The 19,819-nt window shown below is 38.2% G+C and overlaps 1 protein-coding gene across 1 annotated transcript in view; it reads right to left on the bottom strand.

Moving 5' to 3' along the window:
• Positions 1–19,819, bottom strand: part of gbe1a (glucan (1,4-alpha-), branching enzyme 1a) — a 235,988-nt gene that overhangs the window by 45,165 nt on the left and 171,004 nt on the right. The window contains exons 12-14 of the mRNA XM_017681944.2: positions 18,539–18,710; positions 967–1,151; positions 573–703 (exon numbers count right to left, since the gene is read on the bottom strand). Coding sequence (XP_017537433.1) covers positions 573–703; positions 967–1,151; positions 18,539–18,710 — 488 coding nt within the window. The remainder of the gene's footprint in view (positions 1–572; positions 704–966; positions 1,152–18,538; positions 18,711–19,819) is intronic.

The raw sequence follows: 19,819 nt of genomic DNA, 5'->3' as shown, positions 1-19,819 counted from the left end.
TATATATATATATGTTTATGTGTTTTACAGCTATATATGCCTATGTTTGCTTTGTTTTGTCCAGTTTGATTCTGGTTTTCTAAATCATTTACTTAAATTCTATTCCACCAATGTTATTGACAAAATTTGTGCATAATACAAAATACTTGGGACCTTCAAAAGAGGTATTTTATAGCTATTGTGAAAAAGGCATAACATTTATGGCACAAAACTGAAGGCCTTGCTCTCAGTTCACCAGTGAATCTAACGCTACCACAAAACATGTTTTTTGGACAAAAGCTGGTGAAAGACATTAGGCCTACATTTTCTTTATTCAAACAATAAAATAAATAATAAATGAGTAGACTGTATCCTTGTTAAAATGTCACTTATGTTGTGCTTTAACCTAAGCTTTGGATTGACAGCCCCAAATCATTTAAATCTGTCTTCCATTTTTTATATAAATTGTATGCATGTCATGGGAGAAACAGCTGAACACACACAGACAAAGAGACACACAATACCACACTAATATGCCCCTAACTCTACATGTATCAGAGGGAAAACCCAGAGTTGGAGTAGTGAAAGGATACTTCCCAGCATGCTGGACTGCCACTCTGTAGTGGCTGTAGCTGATGCTGGGATGGAAGTTAAAGATGAAGAGCAGCTTCGCTCGCTCAAACACGATGACCTTATCAGCTTGATCCAGAGTGCTTACCACAGCCTACAGAGACAAAAACACAGCAGCCATTTAACCACCAACACAAAAGCTCAAATCCTCATCCTACATCAGAGAATAAAGCTTACATGGCTACACTGATCATACAGCTTTACAGTTACATGAGCTGCAGAGCCAACACCTCATTCATTACCCATGCTGAAGGGAGTCCCCACTGATTAACAGATGGCTACCAAGGTGAGCCATACATTGTCTGGACATGGAGACTGTCTGCATGGGTGCACATGGCGAATGTGTGTGTGTTTTACCAGGCCAGAGCTCAGCCAGCCGTACTCGTCCTCTGCGTGGTTCATGTCACGGTCAAAAGCATAAAGCTGCCGGTATCGCAGGTGCTCAGTGTCTACCAGGTTGAACTGGCGGCGGGCGTAGCGATAGCTCTCGTTGTTTCCCTTCCTAGGGAAGTCAAGCCATTCGGGATGTCCAAACTCATTACCTTTAAAAGAAATCAAACACTTTTTTGCAAGAAGAAAACAAGTTTAATATGATTTGAATATAAAAAGTTATTCCTGCATGTAAGTTTGTTTTGTAGAAAAAAAGACACTGCATCTTTTCAAACTGCTGCCAATGCAATGTCATTGGACAGCTCAACATGCTTGGAGGAGATGCTAACTGTTAGTTCTCGTGCATGAACTATGAGAGGTCTGCATTCACTACACATTCTTCTGAGTGATAGGGGGAGAAAAAAGGCCATCTAACCCACCCATAGAGAGCAGGCCAATTATCGCTGTGGCACTGACAGGAACTGCAGATGTATGGAAATACTGTAACTCTATTTTTGTACAACTCAAGTGTTCACATACTTGTATAATTGCGATATGAATCCTTTTGCCCAAATGTGTCTTTAAGTGTGAATAAACTACACTCTGATTGTATTTTCCTTAACTCACAAATATCATTGATCTGAACATTCTGATACAACCAAAACCAGAAGATCAAATCCAGCAGCAAAGTAAATCAGGTCATGTGATCGAAGGAAGGAAGTGTTTAAAACTAGCAATATAAATTTCTCAAAAAAAGCTGCTTTGTAAGAAAAATCTCACACTTGCTTTTTCAGGCAACCATGTAAATTGTCACTACTAAGTAACACCCATGTCCTTTTCAGCTTCTGAAACTGTTCCACTTCTAATTGCCACCTTTAACTATCCTTAACTTCCTGCTTACCAGTGCTGCCTGGATGAAGACAACACTGCGTCACTAATTAAAAAAGCACTTCAAAGCTTCTGACTGAAGCAGAGACTCTGCAGCGAGAACACTGAGAGGAGAACAAACAAAGGCAGAGAAGAGTCAGGCAGTGCATCAGAGCCATCAAATCCCTGGGCTTGGTCTTGAACTTTACTTTATGTGCAAAGGGAAATTATGCAGCGAATATTTTTCTGATAGAGTCGTATTATGTGTCAGCTGGAAAAAGACAGGACAGAGATTAAGAGCAGAGGAGCGGAGGAGACATTGGCACAAAGCGCCGTGACAGCTCTGACTCCATAATTAAGCAGAGAAAGCAGAGATGACCAACGCTGAAGCTTCTCATCTCCCACTGCCGCATATCCCAGCAGCCCCCGCTTTGAATACAGACACGCCGATAAGAGCCGTCCACCTGCCCATACATTAAGACCGCCTTCAATTATTCATGTGCCAGAACACAGCAGCTTGCGGGTCAGCATTCCAAAAGCAGGCTGAAAGTGAAGCAGCACGCTGTTTGGCCTGTTTAGATGCAGCCTCATTCTCCTACGCGCAACTTTTAGCCTTGGCGCTGTCACTCACACGATGCCAAAGTAATTATGTTCTCTTTTTTCCTCCTCCCCCCTTGGCCACTCTATCTAAAACACCCCCGAATCCACTCCATATTGTGCGAAGGTGAGTTTTAATAGACCAGCAGAAATGTTTACCTCTCACTATTGACTAGCCGTTGATTGACAGATCAAAGGCTGGAAGCGCATCTGTCAGAGGTCAGATCGATGCAGGCTGCCGTGGCTGTATGGAGCGAGCCCTGCCCGTGTGGGCGATTTGGAGCTCTACGTGAGCCCAAGAGTGACAGGAAACCTGAGGAGATTAGACAGTGGACGGACACAGCGGCCCACAGCTGTGGCCATCTCTCATCTGTATTCTTATGCAGCTTGAGAACAAGCCACTTCTAACTGCTTTAAGAAAGATTCAGTCATTTTGTTTTTCAACATTCTAGGGTCTTTATCTCACACACACACACACACACACACACACCCCAATGTCAGTAGTATTTGGATTGGGAACAGCTCTGTTGTGGACATGCACTGGAAACATATACATCCCCATACCACAACAGACCCTGGCATTTGAACTTTACACTGGTAAAAAACTTTTTCCTTTTTCCTTTTTGGCCTGCAGAACACAATGACCTTTATTTCCATATCCAATCTGAAAGGTTGATATATCAAACCAAAACATGTTTCTACTCTAGTAGTTAATTTCAAGCCCAAAAAGTTACCAGCATTTCGTTGCTCCGGATAGTACAGTCTTAACTTGCATTTGTGGGTTGCATCAGAGTATTTGCATAGCATCGACACATCCTCAAAAAGGACTCTCAAGCATGATTATATCACCTCTTTTATTATGTTTTCTGAACATGTGTAGTCATAAAATATCCCATCCAATTTTTTTTAATGTGCTACAGGCTATATTTGCAAAAAACAATGTATTACAAAGTATTACTTAATTGCTAAAGTATTTAAAGAATGAGGTTTTATCGTAAGAGGGCTGGTTGCCTTAAAATCTTTGAGTTACTGAAATTCACTGAACCAACTTATCAACTTTTTAAAGATAAAACACAATCATTTTTTACAGTGTGTGCACTCTATATTCATTATTTTCCATCCGGCCTTTGTAGCCAGCTTAACTGTGCTAGCAACTCAACTGTCAATATCAAAACCAGTTCAGTAATCACAAAGATAAGTGACTTGATTATCATTAACCAAAGTCAAATTCGAAAAACAAAAATTCAGATGTAGCTAAAAGATATGACTCCACATCTGTGATTTAGCACGCAGAGTGGTTGTAACCAAGGCAACATAAACAACCCATGGCAGTAGGATTTAAATTTATTTTTTAAGTGTTTATTTGTGTAGAGCATCAGACTTTGAATGGATGTAAGATAATAAATTACAGAGGGAATTTCTAGCCACAAACAAGTTGAAGTAGGCTTCAAATTTACGAGTTTCTTTTTCAAATCTGCTGTTACATATCTAATAGTGCAGAAGTTACATTGTGGCATTTGCACATGTGACAGATTGTAACAACTGCCCCATTTAGGGTGGAACAGAAAATCTGAGTAAGAAGAGAAAGCATATATATATATATATATATATATATATATATATATATATATACAGAAATAAATAAGAGTGATGTGCTCTTATTCAGTGCCATGTGAAATGTAAGTAAATTGTTATGTCAGTAGTACTCACTAGCACTGTTGGAAGATACTGAAACTGACAAAAAAAAAAAAAAAACATTCAGGCATAAGAAACAGCAGAGGAAACAGTTTCATGTTCTAAAATTATGGAGACCATAGAGGCAGCCGGCCTGAAGTGAAACACACTCGCTTTACCTGCAGCTGTTTGCAGCGTATGTTCAGTACAGACAACGCCAAGTTTAACTTGCAACAATTCCCCCTAAAGTGTGTTGCAGATGTCACCATGTTTTGACTGTTTGCCGTATCTTATTATCAGAAAGATGTAATGAGCAAGTACAACTAAAGCTGACTGTCACATCAGCATTCAAAGCTGAACGTGCTAATGCCGTGTACGAATCCCACAAGTCGGACTATACTGCCTAGGGACTAGCCACAGCAAATATCACTGGTGGGACTGTATTGTGAAAAGGCTGACATCCTAAAACTTGAAATTTGTAATATTGAAAATCATAACTGCTTTGGATGAACAATAGCCACTCCAATTTGTTCCATCTGCCCAAAGAAACATCAGCATACCCACTATACGAAACATGAAAGATGTCATGTCCATGGCAACGGAGAATCTGTTTTTGAAAATATACTGGCCGCTGATCTGCTTAAGTCCAGCACATGATAATAGAGCTCGCTCATTATACAATTTTCAATGAGGCCAAGATAAAAACAAGGCTTACAGAGCCTCACTGATTCTTTGTGCTCCATCTTGCAAGTTTTAATATGAGGTCACCTTTGAAGGTTTTTGCCCTTATGGCAGAAAAACAAGAATCTAGCTGTGAAAGATTAAGCTGTAAGGAAAGTGTGAAACATGATCAAATAACAAGCACCCTATATTGCACGCTGAAGATTTGTCAATTAATTAGGCAACACAGGTAAACGCTGAAAAAGCAGGAGTTTCGTCGTTCAAAACGCACACACACACTCACACACATGCAGAGTTCCCTTTTAAGATTTCAGTAAGCCCATAATCTGATCTGACGTGTTGTGATGTTTGAAGTCAAGTTCCTCTTTGGTCACTAGCATGGGCCCAGAGATCCTGGCAAGCAGCAATGGGATTTAAACACTTTGCATAAAAAGCCCTCCAAATGAACTCATGAATAAGAAATGGGCCTCCTTTCTCGCCTCTCCATCTCTTTCATGTGTAACAAGCTGCAAGGTGGAGATTAGATGCTCTTTGAGTTCGGTGTCAATTTTAAGCCAAAGACAGAAAAGACCTCCTCTCGCCTCCACTGTCTTAGGTAAAGTCACTTCCAGACAGTGGAGTAGAAGAGGAGTCAGGGCCAGGAGCACATGTTCAGACCTGTCAAAGGTGTCTGCCTCTCTCAGGATGAAGAAACTCAGAAGTCATAGTTTAGATAAAGATAAGTCATGCTCCTCAAACATATATCCACTCATGTACATACAAAACACATGGAATGAACTTTATCTTATGAACTTCAAGGTAGTTGTCTCCAGACCTGGAGAATCCTTGCCCTGAAGAGTTTGGACTTCTCTGCTCTAAAACACCTGATTTAACTAACAAACTAAAGAACAAGCTCTTCCCTTCCCTTGACAATAGATAAGTGGTAAAATGTGCAGGGTAGGGGTACTCCAGGAGGAAGGCCAGGAACCAATGGAGTAAGGAGAGGCTGTGATAGCCAGTTGAAAGAAAATATCAATCTGTCAAAAACCTCAGAGGTTGTGTGTCATTTTGTAATTGAAAACACCAACATGAGGAACAGTGAACCCAAAGTAAGCCTTTTGTGTCAGTTTCAGGCACAAATCAGGCACATTTTACCCATGCAATATGGAAGTATTGAGCAGTTTATGGTTAGTGCACGTCAACATGCAACATGCACTTCTCTTCCTTTTACATATGCATTTGAAGGAGGGCCATGCAAACATATCAAGATTTGGAAAAAAGTGGATGGAGATATTACATATGCAGCCGATTACATATTCTGCTTGACTTGCTAAAGTTTATGCAACATGTGTGCCTGTTTCAAATTGATTTTCCTTCACCTTTTAAAACCTGTCGTAAATTTGCATTAGATTCTCAGGAGATGTGTTATCGAGAGACTTCCTTCAACAATGACAGTAGACCAAGGGTGTCCAGTCTTATGCAAAAAGGGCTGCAGTGGCCACATTCCAGACAAGCTGTTACACTCCTAGATTTGTTAGTCTTAGTCGTGAACAATTGATCAGGTGTGTTCCTGCCTTATTGGAATAACAACCTGTAGCCACACCAGCCATTTGCAGAAAAGACTGGACACCACTGGGCTGAGACAGTAGCACTGAAACACTGAAAGTGTTTACCATCAAAACAATGTAGCTCAATCTCTCAAGACCAGATATGTGAGAAGTCATGGCACAAAATATGATGTGGTGCCCAATAAGTGTGTGCTTATTATTGCTTCACAAACTCTTTTCCTAGCCAGGGTTAAACAAAACTCCTGTACAATGTTTTGGTGGTTTAAAAATCATTTTTGTAACACTGCTATGGCTTTGTGGTTGAAACTTAGTTTTCTGTTTTGTCTCATGCTTGTTGACGTCTCTCTCAATTCACTGTGCATTTTAATCCCTGCATCTGACGTGTGAGTAGTTAGTGGGCGGGGCGACATGGAGTTTACAAGATAAGCTACAGTCTTCAGCCTAAATTCAGACGCATTGTGGGCCTAGTGGGTGCACACTACAGTCGCATCAAGGTCCATTTTTTGCAGCACCTCTGTTTTTATAAGAATATCCAGCCTTCTAGGTCTAACACTACTTTACATTTGTCTGGTGTTGCAAGAAGTTTTAAGTGTCAGTTTTCAGTGGCTTTGTAAGTTCACGATAGAAGGTTGCGAATTGTTTTCACAGATGGAAGTTTTCATCCATTCCATTTCACCCATCAATAGTCACTAGCAGCCTAACATGGAGTGACAACATCTCACATAAGGAGAGCCAAGAGTGTCCTAGTTAGCATAGTTATGCTAGACATCTAATAAATGCACTTTGGCAATGTGGGCAGCATTGTGATTGGACAGGTCCATTTGTCTGACATGCCAAACAACAAATCACCAAATGTTACTTGATATCCATCATGGTTTCAGTTCAGGAATAATTAAAAAAATGGAATATTATTAATGGTTCAGTGCCTAGGCCATATATTTCTCTCTCTCTGTAAGGTTTATTAGTGAGTAGATGCAACTGCTTTCTGCATCATTTAGCTCAATAAACAAGTGTTTGTTTTCCACTGCGCACAGACCAGAGCCAGGGGGCGAATTCCTAAGAGCTGTGGTGATTTTAGCGTGCAGTTTACATCTGACAGTTTATGCACTCCTATAGTCAGAGAATAAGGCTGGAACTTTCTGAAATAAAAACTTAAAAAAAAAACCTTCAGTGCACGTTTTCCACTTCCTATTGTCACTAATTTCCAGTTTTTTTATAGGGTAATCATGATTAGTTAATTACTTTTTTGAACGACAAGTTGAAATGTTAAAATTAAAAGCAAGCTTATACGTGCTGTCTGGATACTACCTGAAAACTACAAAATGGTGAATCACTCAAACCACATTTTGAGGTGGTCAGGGACACATATGACATTTACAGTGTGAATGCAAAAGCATCTTGATGCATCTTCGACATCAGCATAGGACTGCCTTAGTCAGCTGTACCATCATAACAGACAAAATCAGCTGCGTAGTTTGAATCTGGACACTCAAGATACATTTGAGACACATGGAAATGCCAGGTGGGAACACTGCCACTTCCCACAGTGCATTAGCTTTGGAAGGTTCTACTGAAATTCAAAGAAAGCTGAATTTCGAAAAACAAAAGCATAATTCACCTCACAGGCACCAACGGCATTCACGTTCTTTTCAGGCGCAAAGTGCTTTTTTTACTTTCTCAACGGCAGCTTGCTATCCATCACAAGAAGCTCGCTGTGTGTTCCAAACCACTTGAGCAGTGTACACAAGTCACCGGCTTTGCATGACCTTTCAGAGATCTTCATGCAAGATGGATGTAGATGTGCCAGTGTCTGAAAACATTTCACTTAAAGTGAAAACCTCATGTTCTCTGAAGCACTTCTGGCCTCGAGTGGGTGTGGCTACACTGCAAGGAATTCACAGTCACGGAGGAAGACAGCATTCTCTAGTTGCACATTAACTCTGAGCAGACACACGCATCAGTCTCACCATCTGTGTGTGTGCGTGTGTGTGTGTGTGTGTATCTCTCTATATGTCCTGCAGCCTCGCATTTATTTTTAAACTCCTGCTATATGATGGTTTGCATCAACCCCTTTTAAATAATTCAGGCCTGAATGTCCATCTGCATATAGTTAGACTATGGCAGTGAAGTGTACTGTACAGTGACAAGTTCATGGTGTAAAGCATGTGGGTCAGACTGAGAGTGACAGTTCGTGTATTTGTGCTTTTTGGGAACAGCATGTTATACAAACATGGGATGAAAGGGAACATGTAAGGGTTAACACTCACATACATACAACAAAATCTCTTACAGCAGCTCATACATTATCTCTCACTCAAGCTCTGCTCAGAAACATAGAGGCTTGTACTTGGTAGGGTAACTTTAAAATGCATTTAGGTACAGATTACAGATGAAGCGCTAAACCAATGTCATTTGTAACCTAATATACACTACTATACTACAGTACTGGTACGCTTGTTTTTATGCATCAAATTGTTCCACAATTCGGTCAAGAAAACTTGAAATCTCAGGATTTGATTCCCACTATTTTATGATCCATTATTCACAGCAGTTGTGATCACCTCATTTGCAACATAAGCACTGAATGAGCAAACGCTAGCAAATCTGTGGATCCTTACCTTCAAAGCTTGACCGCTACCCACAGAGACACCATAATCCAAAACATGTGGTCTTGATAACATGGTAAGAGTCAGAGATCAGTTTAGAGATCTGAGTCAAGTGGAAACAAGCTCCTTTATTCTAGCTTTTGGCAGTAACTCCTACAATTGTTCTTACAGTTGGAAAAAGACAAAGGTGTGACCTTTCCAGTGAGACCAAGATCATGACTGTAGCCCAAAGTATGTGGGAACTCTTCTCCTTTTACTTTGAGGAAGCCATTTCAGGCAAAAATGGGGAGAGAGTTAACAGTTAAAGTAATGTAATCTGATTATTTTAGATCTTTTTAATGTCGTATAATTACAGTAGTTTTACTGCTAACAAGCATTGACAGTTCGTTTTTTCAAAACTCCTTATGCAGTTAGCACAACAACATTTTGTTTGGACCAAACGTGAATGTGATTGAATGGAAAATGCATTCAGTGACCGCAGTTTCTAAAATTCTTTAATTCACTTCTCACACAGTGTCTGCCTTTAGCAAAACTGTTTTTCTGTTAAACACCAGAACCTGACATGAAAATAAACTGCTTATCAATTTGCTACATCACAAATACTATAGTGGGTAACAGTCAAAGCACAAAAATGAAATGGTTACAGAGGCAAGCTGCTGATAGAACGTATATAAACAGGCCAATTTGATTCCTATCTAATCTATAAAAACAGTCACTACTGGAGTTCTTGTTCACAATTGATTGTATGTGTATTTTAATGAGACAGAGTAACATTTACATAACTGTCTTAGTTTTTCTTTAGTTTGCTAGATAATTAAAAATGTCCTTATTACTTTTTATTATATTTATACCAATAGAAGAAAAATATACCATTCTTTTTTGTCATCTTTTCTGATGTAATGATTTTTTAAATGCACTGTAAAAATGGCTCATTAGGAAAAAAATCTGAATTAAGTTAAATTTTTAAATAATTTATGAACTCCAGTTTTAGGAAGTCTCTTATGCAAGATGATTATGTTATGTCAAATCTCCTAAAAAATCCCCTGAAAAATAAATAACTTGTAAATTAAATGAGTGAAGGGTGGTCTCTGGCTTTTGCACAGTGTTGTATGTAACTTGCAAGTGTCACAGCATTTACCTAATAATTAATATTAGTTACAGAATAACTAGTCTTAATACTATACTTTGACATTTAATCCAATAACAAATCCAAAAGTTACTAACAACTCCCATTAGCAATGCTATGATTTAGGTATCAAACATTATGATCCTACACTGGACATTAGAATATGATCAAAAGTATGGCAGTGTGACAGCCCTACCACACACAAACATTGAAGATCACTCTTTCGGGATCTTTTGCTTCGTTTCCCAGCAAATCTGATAACCAGCTTCAGGTACAAATCGATCTGAAAGTGACTGAAATGAAAGCCTGATTAATTCAATTAACTGAAAGCATGACATTTTGGCAATGATGCTGCTACATTAAGCATGACCCAGGAATTTTAAGAAGGAATTAAAAAGGCAAGTAGCTGTTCATACAGTAATTTACATGCTGAAGAAAGATGTTAGGATGGAAGCAATAGGTCTAGACCAGGCACACAGGCTGTAGCTACAAAAGTCAGATCACAACTTCCTTCTTTTCAAGTCAGAAGGCATTCAGTACACCGAAGTACAGAACTCAAGGCCTGGCTCCAGAAAGCTTATAAAGGCAGAATTCAAGGCCTTTTTGCTGCACCTGCAAAGCACATGCATACTGATAGGTGAGAGAGGAACATCCAGGAGTGAATGAAATGTGCTGAAACCACTGAACAAAACAAAAAACAAACAAACAGATGATTACCAGACGTGCGTCAAGAGCTGTCGGGCACAAAGTTGATTCTTTGAGAGTTAGGTTTTTATCTTTTACTCCATTCTATGCTTGGGGAAAAAAAACTAGAACTCACAGCTCTCACTTTAAGTACCCCCACCCTCCTGCTGCATGAACAAAGTGGCACCCCTTTCAAATTCAATTAAAGCCCATCAGGATGTGGCTTCTCTCAGCTTCTCTGCTGCAGACTGTCATTCTGCATGCTGTCAGGCCAAAGCCTCTCTGATCTTCCGCTGCAGCGTCTATTAGCAAAGAGAAGTGTCCTCCAAGGTGCACTGCTCCACCAAAACACACCCTGCTTTATTTTCTCACACTTTCCTCCAAACTTTTCTTGAAGTGCCAAGCAAGCAGTTTTACTTTACTTAAGAATATTTTATAGGCTTCTTTCCGCTGAGGTTTTCTGAAATGCAGAATATACCGTGTCATGGTGGTGAAAAACCCATGGCTTAACAGCACCCCAAAAAACATGCTGATTTTTATAAATCACTGGTTCCCCGTTCTGGTCTTGGAGCACCCTCCAGACCAGGAGGAGGAAAGAAGTGCTTTCATTACAATGACTGGGTAGATTTTGAATGTTTTATTAGTATTTGACTTTAACTGTTACACCCTAAATATACTACCATTCAGAAGTCTGTATCACTTGTCATATTAATATTGCTGTTATTCAATTATATCTTATATAGTGAGGACTAACATTTTATAAACTAAACACCAAAAATGTAAACAAATGGTTTATTGAAAATTCCCACTTTGCTCAAATGTTTTGGGAACAAGATGAAGTATAGCAAATGTTATTAAATAATAAACTGTAATAATCTAGACTATTTATAACAATTTTTTGTCACAAAACTATTGTATGCAAAAGTTTGGGTACCCCCTGGCCAAATAACATATTTGTTGAGTAAAAAGAAAAGATTTAAAAACAAATTTCTATTAATGCAAATTTACTTTAGATTTGATGAATATAAAAAATGTAATGGTAATCGCAGCACGTGCAAAACTTTGAACATTATGTCCCCCTTTGGCAGGGATCAATTGGCTAGGAGTTTGTCCTTCTATTTGTTTGGGAATTTTTACCCACGCTTTCTTGCAGAATTATTCTAGTTTTGTTATATTTTTGGGTCATCTTGCTTGCACATGTTTAAGATCTGCACACAGATTTTCAATAATACTAGAGTCAGCAGACTGACAGGGCCAGGTTTCCGTTTCTTGAAGTAGTTCATTGTGGATTTTGAGATATGTTTGTAAAATTGACCTGCTGTAGAAGCCAGATTTTTTTTAGCTTTAATTTCTATATACCGATTAGGTCACATTTACTTTCAGAAGTCCCTGATATTTTGTCAGAATCCATTCTTGCATCTATCTGTGTAGTGTTTCCTGTGCCACAGGCTGGCACACAACCCCAAAGCATAACAGATCCACCCGCATGCTTAACAGCTGGCAAGGTGTTCTTTTCATCAAATGCTGCTCCTTTATTTCTTCAAACATACCTTTGGTGATTGAGTTCTAATTTTACTTTATCAGCCTAGAGCACTTATTTCCTAAATGCCTTTGGTATATTTCGATGCTGTTTTGCATATTTCAGACATCGATTTTTGTGATGACATCGCAGGAATGGTTTCCTTTTGATGACTTCCATGCAGATCATGTTTGTACAAGCAACACTAAACAGAAGAGTGATGCACCATCTTCCAACCAATCATTCATACCTATCCTTTGTTAGTTATCATATGAGGGTTTTGCTTTGTCTTTTGGTCAGTCTATGAGCACTTTTATCTTGAGAATTTTTTTGGCCTTTCAGATCGTGTCTTGGCTTCCACAGTTCCCCTTAACTGCCCGTTTTTAATGATACTCGACACAGTGGAAATTGTGAGCTGTAAGTGCTGTAAGGCTCTTTTTATAGTCTTACCTTGTTTTGTATTATTCCATTACAACAGGGACTTCAGTGCAAACTGGTTGAGTTATTCATAGGTAATAGAAATGTGTAATAAAACTTTGGGCCCTGGCCATTTAAGGGGTTCATTTCTAACAAGTTAAATTCTGAGACTTTAAAACTTGAAGGGTCTCCAAAATTTTGCCACAATTGCTATTGTTTTCCATTGTATTAGTTCATAAAATAGAAAAAGAAAAATGTTATTTTTAGGTTAGGTTTATATATTTTCCTTTCAAAAATGATATAATTTGGCAGGGGCTCACAAACATTTAATACAACTGCATTTGAACAACGACAACTGGATGAATATGAGGCAGTTAGAATATTAATTTTATTGCAAGTTCATTTTTAATGCAAAACAGCTTTCTTAGCTATTATGGAATCATATACAGCTCTGTTTATCATTGAAAATTTCTTACATTTAACAGCTTTCTACAAGTTGTCTAAAGCCTATGGACTATTAGCATCATATTACAATCATTGTACACATGTATCTGCAACAAAATTGCTTTAGTATTATTTAAAAAATAATTTGAATGGTATTATAGAAAAATCTCAGCTTTGCACAACTCAATGTGAGGAAGCAATTAGCTATCTGGCTAATTAAATTTGGGTAAACTTTTACTGTTCTTTATATTTTGCCATTTTAGAATAACAAACACAACAGCTCTCGACACCAGTACTTATATATTCTATTTGAGCTTTATAGCTACCGTTTAAGCTAAGGCAGCTATTGGTTTAGCTTATGTTGCTCAGAGAAACTCAGTGAAACTTTGAGCACTACATCTTCATTCTGTAATAACCTTAGGAGACATTAACAGTGTTCACCAGTATTTCCCAAAAAGAACTTATTTACTCTTGCTTGAGTATTTGAGTATACAGCCATTTTATTACTATCCAAAATGACCAGTGCGTCTTTTACACCACCCTGCATGCAACCCTTTATCGTGAACGGGCTTAAAAATGTTTTTCTTCAAAACCTCATCTAAAAACTGTCATGAAACACAAAGCAGTGTATTTGTAAACATTTCATGCAATAGCTTTCTGTAAGAGAGCTATTAAAGGCATTAAACGCTTCAGACGTCTGGTTCTGACAAAAGTCTGACTCAGTTTCTCAACATTTCACATTAAACCACTCTGAATGACTTTGTCTACTTCTTAACCATTTATTTACGCAGACATTTTGAAAAACTGACGGAACTCTCCTTTAAATACTTGAATGAATGTTGGCATTAAATATTCAAGTTTCCAATAAAAAAGAATAAGTTAGGAAGTTCTGATGAAAAATAAGTTATGAAGCATAAACAACAGTGACCCTTGAACACACAGAAAAACATAACACGTTTATATGAGACAGAGAGAGAGAGAGAGAGAGAGAGAGAGAGAGAGAGAGAGAGAGAGAGAGAGAGAGGAGCAGTTCTGTCCAGGGGCAGATGTTGTGTAGAGAGAGAAAACGGTGGAGTTAACCACGGAACCCCACTGCTCTGATAAATCAAGCACAGACTCCTGAGACAGGCTGATGTACTGTAGAGAGCAGCATTAGCGCTTGTGTTAATACAGCAGCTGACATAGCAGCCCCATGCTAATTAGTGGCGTTAGCTGGAGGAGTGGGATCGATGTGTTTTTGAGTGGACGGTGCAGAGCAAAAGTTGGGATTGATTTCAGGAGGAGTGAAGTCTTGCCTGGCACCTACACACACAATCATTCAGCACTTCACTTTCTTCTGCGGACTTCGCCCTTCAATTATTTAATCTCCTTTACCTTCTGGCTAATATTAGCTGATCAGAAATTTGTAGCAGAGCAAAAATTCAGTTCAACTTCACCACCACTTGATGGTTCAGAAGAAGACGGAGCCACTGTGCCCTTTACAATACTGAAAAGCAGTACACGAATACGTGAAAAGCAGTCTGAGATCAAAAGGAGGTAAGAAAGTTTACAAAAAAAAGAAGAAAGCACTGAACTCAGTTTTGTGTTGGTTCCCTGAGATGTGAGCTTAGAACTGCTCATCACATAACCAAAAAAGAGAGGTCCTAAATAGTAAAAGAAAGTGGTTTTGCTGGAGAAGAACCCTTTATGTGGAGGTTCTTGAAACTTGAAACATGTTATTTGCACTCACATATTTCATTTACAAAAATTATTCATCCACTTAAAAGCTCTTGAACAAAATATTAAAAAGATTCTTCTATGGCATCGCTCCAAACAACCCCTCAAGCACCTTTGTGGTTTGGCAGAGAATATCAACAGTGTAACATTGATAGGTGTTTTTAAATCTACATTAAATTAAACCATTTTCCCTTAATAATAATTTATTTCATTATGTTATTTTTCTTTGCAATGTAATGTTTCAGCTTTCCAAAGTTTTAAATATCCTTCTCTGTAACTGAATGTTGAATGCAAAATGTACTATATGAACAAATATGAACACACACACACACACACACACACACACACACATATCTACTTATACCTTTACCTATAGATGCATATTAAAAAGTATTTTTACGTGACATGTTGAAACATTTTTAAACCAGAAGATTACAAGTAACATCTGACAAGTCTGAAGTCTGACATGGCTTATTAATTTATTTTTATCTTAATAATACAATACAATAAGCACATGCAATACAATAATACAATAAGCACATGCCGGCCTGGCTCCACACATACCTCACAGCACTAAAAGCAATAGAAGACAGTTTTATATGCAGTACGCAGTACATGCAGTTTTACATGCCTCATGCAGAATTTAATGTATTTTTACTGATATCTTTGTCCATATAAAGTATATCCACGGTGGAAAATAAATGCCATTAATTGAAAACCTTTGTTCACCTTTTTTGCTCACCTTGTCATACAGACATAATGTTTCACCCGCCTACAGATAACCACGGGCAAGGCCGCTATATTTTCAATATGTACTTCACTGGTTTACATTTTTAATCACCAGGTTCATTGACCTACGCCTTTCACCAAATTGAATTTCATAGTTTTTAACAAAATATTGATGTAGAACCATTTATGGAAGTTCAATGAACCTCCAAACAATGTAAAGGTCCTCTATCAGTTGAAGAAGCCAAGAACCAGTATTTTAAGTGTGAAGAACAGTTTTCTTGTAATCAAACCTGAATGTAGACTAGTATATAATAAAATTAATTCCTGTAGTACTGTATTATAATAATTTAGGTAACATGGGGACACACTATAATGACCTTATCATATGATTTAAAATATGTTTATTCAGCCTAAATAAACCAGTAGTTAGTAATTAACTGTTAAGAAAACCGTGCATCTCCATTTTAGTTGATTTTTTTAGTTTTCTACATTATTTCAACATGCTAGCTTTCCAACAGACATGCGCTAAAATCACTTGGAATAAAACATCTTTACACTGACTTACATTGAAATCTAACATATTTTGCCTTCTCCTGTAAAATTACTATAAACAGGAGTTGAGAAACATATCATCTACCTCTTACCACACACATGTGAAACCATTCGCGTGTCCATCGACAAACTGACCAACGGACACTCAGGAAATCAAAGCACATCAGATGTCACATTACGATGTACAATACATAAAGGTGATTTGGAAAATGTTTGATCCACCTATTGCTTCATTATGTTTTAACAAGCAGAGTTGATATGGCTTAATTCACCTTAGTTACTGCATACTGATGTAGAAATAAGCATGCAGTTAAGTACCAACATCATAATGGCCCATACACTGAAATGTCACCATAATGATCTAAACCTCTTATCCTTTTTCATATGTTTTTTATAGGCTGCCTGTAAATTTGAAGAGGGTTAACAACTTTAAATCGAATGTACTGTCACAAATTTTCATCTTTTTGGTGCTCCCTTACTATTCAAAGATACTTGTCCAAGGCTTTAACCTCAGCCACCACCGTTCTCTGACTGTCTATGAGTAAACGAGCATTTTTAGAGGATAAGGGTCTTCTTGCTTGGCATGCCAGATTGATTCTTTTGCTTGAACAATTTGTTCTCACTCAGTGCAGGCTAAATGCCCTGCACCCCATTGATCCAGCTGGAAAGTCGCTCGCTAACCCAGCCGCGGTGCACTTCGCACATTTCTGTTTGTTTTCTCTCCCCAAAGCCTGGCCGACTCTACGGCTACAAACATCACCTCAGCCTGACAATTATGCCAAAGTGGCTTTATTTGCCATGCGGAGATGTGGAGTATGCTGTCATGGAAACCTTTAGCTTAATTACCGTTTGCTCTGCACTATGGCATGGACTTTGCTCAAGCTGTTTGTGGTCTTTCGCTTAGCATGGATGCTCTGCTCTTCAGCCTTCTCTCAGCACACACACCCACACACACTCCTACCTCTAACTTCAACCGTCAGCACACTCAGGTCTGAAGTAGAGGTGTTGTGAGATCATGGGGTTGGGACTGGATGCTGAAATTCAATACTTTTATGGTACTGACCCAATTGCTTTAATACCACCGAACATCAAAAACATCCGTATCGTCCAGTCACACCCTTCAATATGGCTCAGGTCAGCTGCATTTTTCACGGCATCTTCCGTGCCTGACCGCTCGGTGGGGGTTTCTATAACTGTTCCAGGAGCTAGGCTGCAATATGGGTGGGCTACATTTCTAGACCTCTGTGTCATCAAAGGCTCTTCCAATCAAAGTAATCTCTCAAATACTGCTGAGCAATTCAGTCTGCATGCTGACAATTTGGATGTTACTGGTGTCACCCATAATCCATTTTTATGTTTGATTTGCTTCCTGCTCAAATCATATAAACTTCATCCTTTTCAATGTCTTCCTTCCAAATCTTAACTGTCAGCACATTTATAAAACCAGGAATTTCTACTATGGCTCAAATCTGTTGTAAAGTAAAAGAGGAAAAAGACAGATATCATTACGCTTCTCCTCTTTCAGAGAAAGGATAACATTTGATCTTCATCATTAGGATCAATCTACCCTTGCCAAACTGTAAAAATGGAGACGCTGGAGAAGGGAGAAATCTTTTTTGGAGCGCCAAGCATCGATCGGCTCTGATATACTGAAGTAAAGTTTTACTGGTTTATATTCGGATTTTTGAATGCTGGCATCTTTCTACTTTTTCTTCATTCCCGTGTTATTCATATTGCCATTCACACTGACTTCCTAATTCTCCCTTTGCTTTTAATTTCTTTATGTTATGTTGGTGACTATGTTTGTACTGCTCTGTGCCTGGTTACAATTCTGATGTTAAGCTTTAGTGTTTTATTTTAGACTCAGAGTGCATTAAAATAGAGAAACTTTGGTTCTTATGATAACACATGTTAAATACTCTAAGTCTGGCTGCAGTTCTCAGTCCTCAGTGCTTCCACTTGAGGAGTTTTTATGTTGCTTGTACTTCTGCTTGAGTAATTTTGCACTTACTTTACACACCTCTGACAAAGATGGCTGTTTTGCAGCTCTAAAAATAAGAAAAGTAAGAGACCAAGAGTCTAAGACCGTTCGTTTATAGAGATCAGACTATGGTACCATGACACTCAGAAATAGAGTGCAGGCATTTTGTAAAAGCAACTTGATGAGATTTAAAAGTGGATACTGTGACACAAAGCAAGCATTGTAAAACATTACAAACACAAAAATTAAAACATTGAAAATCTTTATAACGGAAGAAACAGCAAAACGTGTTGCTGCTGTCACCTTCGCAATTTATACTGCACGTTTCTATGCGCATCCTTTTCCTCAAGAGAAACATCATCTAAACCAAACTTGCTTCTCCAAGGCTGAGTGTGTGTGTGCCTGGTTAATGACACTCACCCATGAAATTGAGGTAGCCCTCCCCCCCGAGGCTGTGAGTGAGGAGCCGGATGAGCTTGTGCAGCTGCATGCCGCGGTCTATGACAGGCGTCATGGCGATCAGCGTGCTCATGTTAGTGTACATCTCCTTATCCATCAGCCAGAAGGCTAACGACTTGTCTCCGACCAGCGCCTAGCAAGAAGATGAGGCGTAGAGGTGACCTCTACAGTTTCTTTCCAGATGCTTCACTAACATGAGCGTAAATGTTCTTATGTCAGGCTGACCTCAGATACTGAGCATGTTTATACTGTACAAATGCACTGATGAAGGCTCATTTTTTTCTTCAAAATACATCTCCTCCAGTCACATTCATTTGTTCAGTGTATTGTTAACAAAATAAGCTAAAAAATCAAATCAAATTAGAGTTAGATTCATATTTTACTACATTTGTTTTTCTGTGTACTTTTTTCAAATCTAATTTAATAGTACTGACCATATCAACATTGCTAACCATTTAAAAGCTTTACTGAATTTTTGAAAACATTTCTTACAGACAGAACAAACAACTTAGTTTTTAACATAATTTTAACAAACCAAATGTCCTTTACATTGTGCCAATATTTACTGATGAATAGACCAACAGAAAACGTGGTTCAACTTCATATTTATTGTCTCTAATAATTGGTAGCTACGCATTAAGAATAAAAGCAGCAACAATGCAACAACTGCTGGATTACAGCTGAACAGCTTATGTAAACACACATGTATCACCTTTTACTACGTAACTGAAAAAGTGCATCTTAATAGAGCATAATTTAATTAGACATATACTGTGTGACACAGTAATCAAAATTCTGTCTTTAAACCATTCCTTAATCTGAAGGTACAGCAGTCCATACAAATGTACTGACCTTCACTCTGTAATTACAGAGGAGAAAATGTGCTGTTATCATTATCAAGATAGAACTGTGTAATTACATGATTAAAAACATCAAATTGATACACATGAATTTACGTAGGCTGTACAACTGCATCTTTAACAGTGAACACGCCAAGAGTAGTTATGCTGTTGTTGCATGTATTGTTAATGTGAAACCACACAGTTATTGGAGACACTTAATATAAAGTGTGACTGAAAAGTTATCATTTGTAAATATGACTTGCAAGTACTCAAAATATGTTGTTCTTAGATTTTTATAAAGATATTTTCAAAATACTTATGCACTAAATTTAAGGAGAACACCATCGATACTTGTTTATTAACAATGTTAAAATCAGTGCATAGTGGATGGTAAACATTC

The sequence above is a fragment of the Pygocentrus nattereri genome, chromosome 18, assembly GCF_015220715.1.
Source record: "Pygocentrus nattereri isolate fPygNat1 chromosome 18, fPygNat1.pri, whole genome shotgun sequence".
In the NCBI taxonomy this organism is placed as follows: Eukaryota; Metazoa; Chordata; class Actinopteri; order Characiformes; family Serrasalmidae; genus Pygocentrus; species Pygocentrus nattereri.
This window is presented reverse-complemented; position numbering and strand designations above follow the sequence as displayed.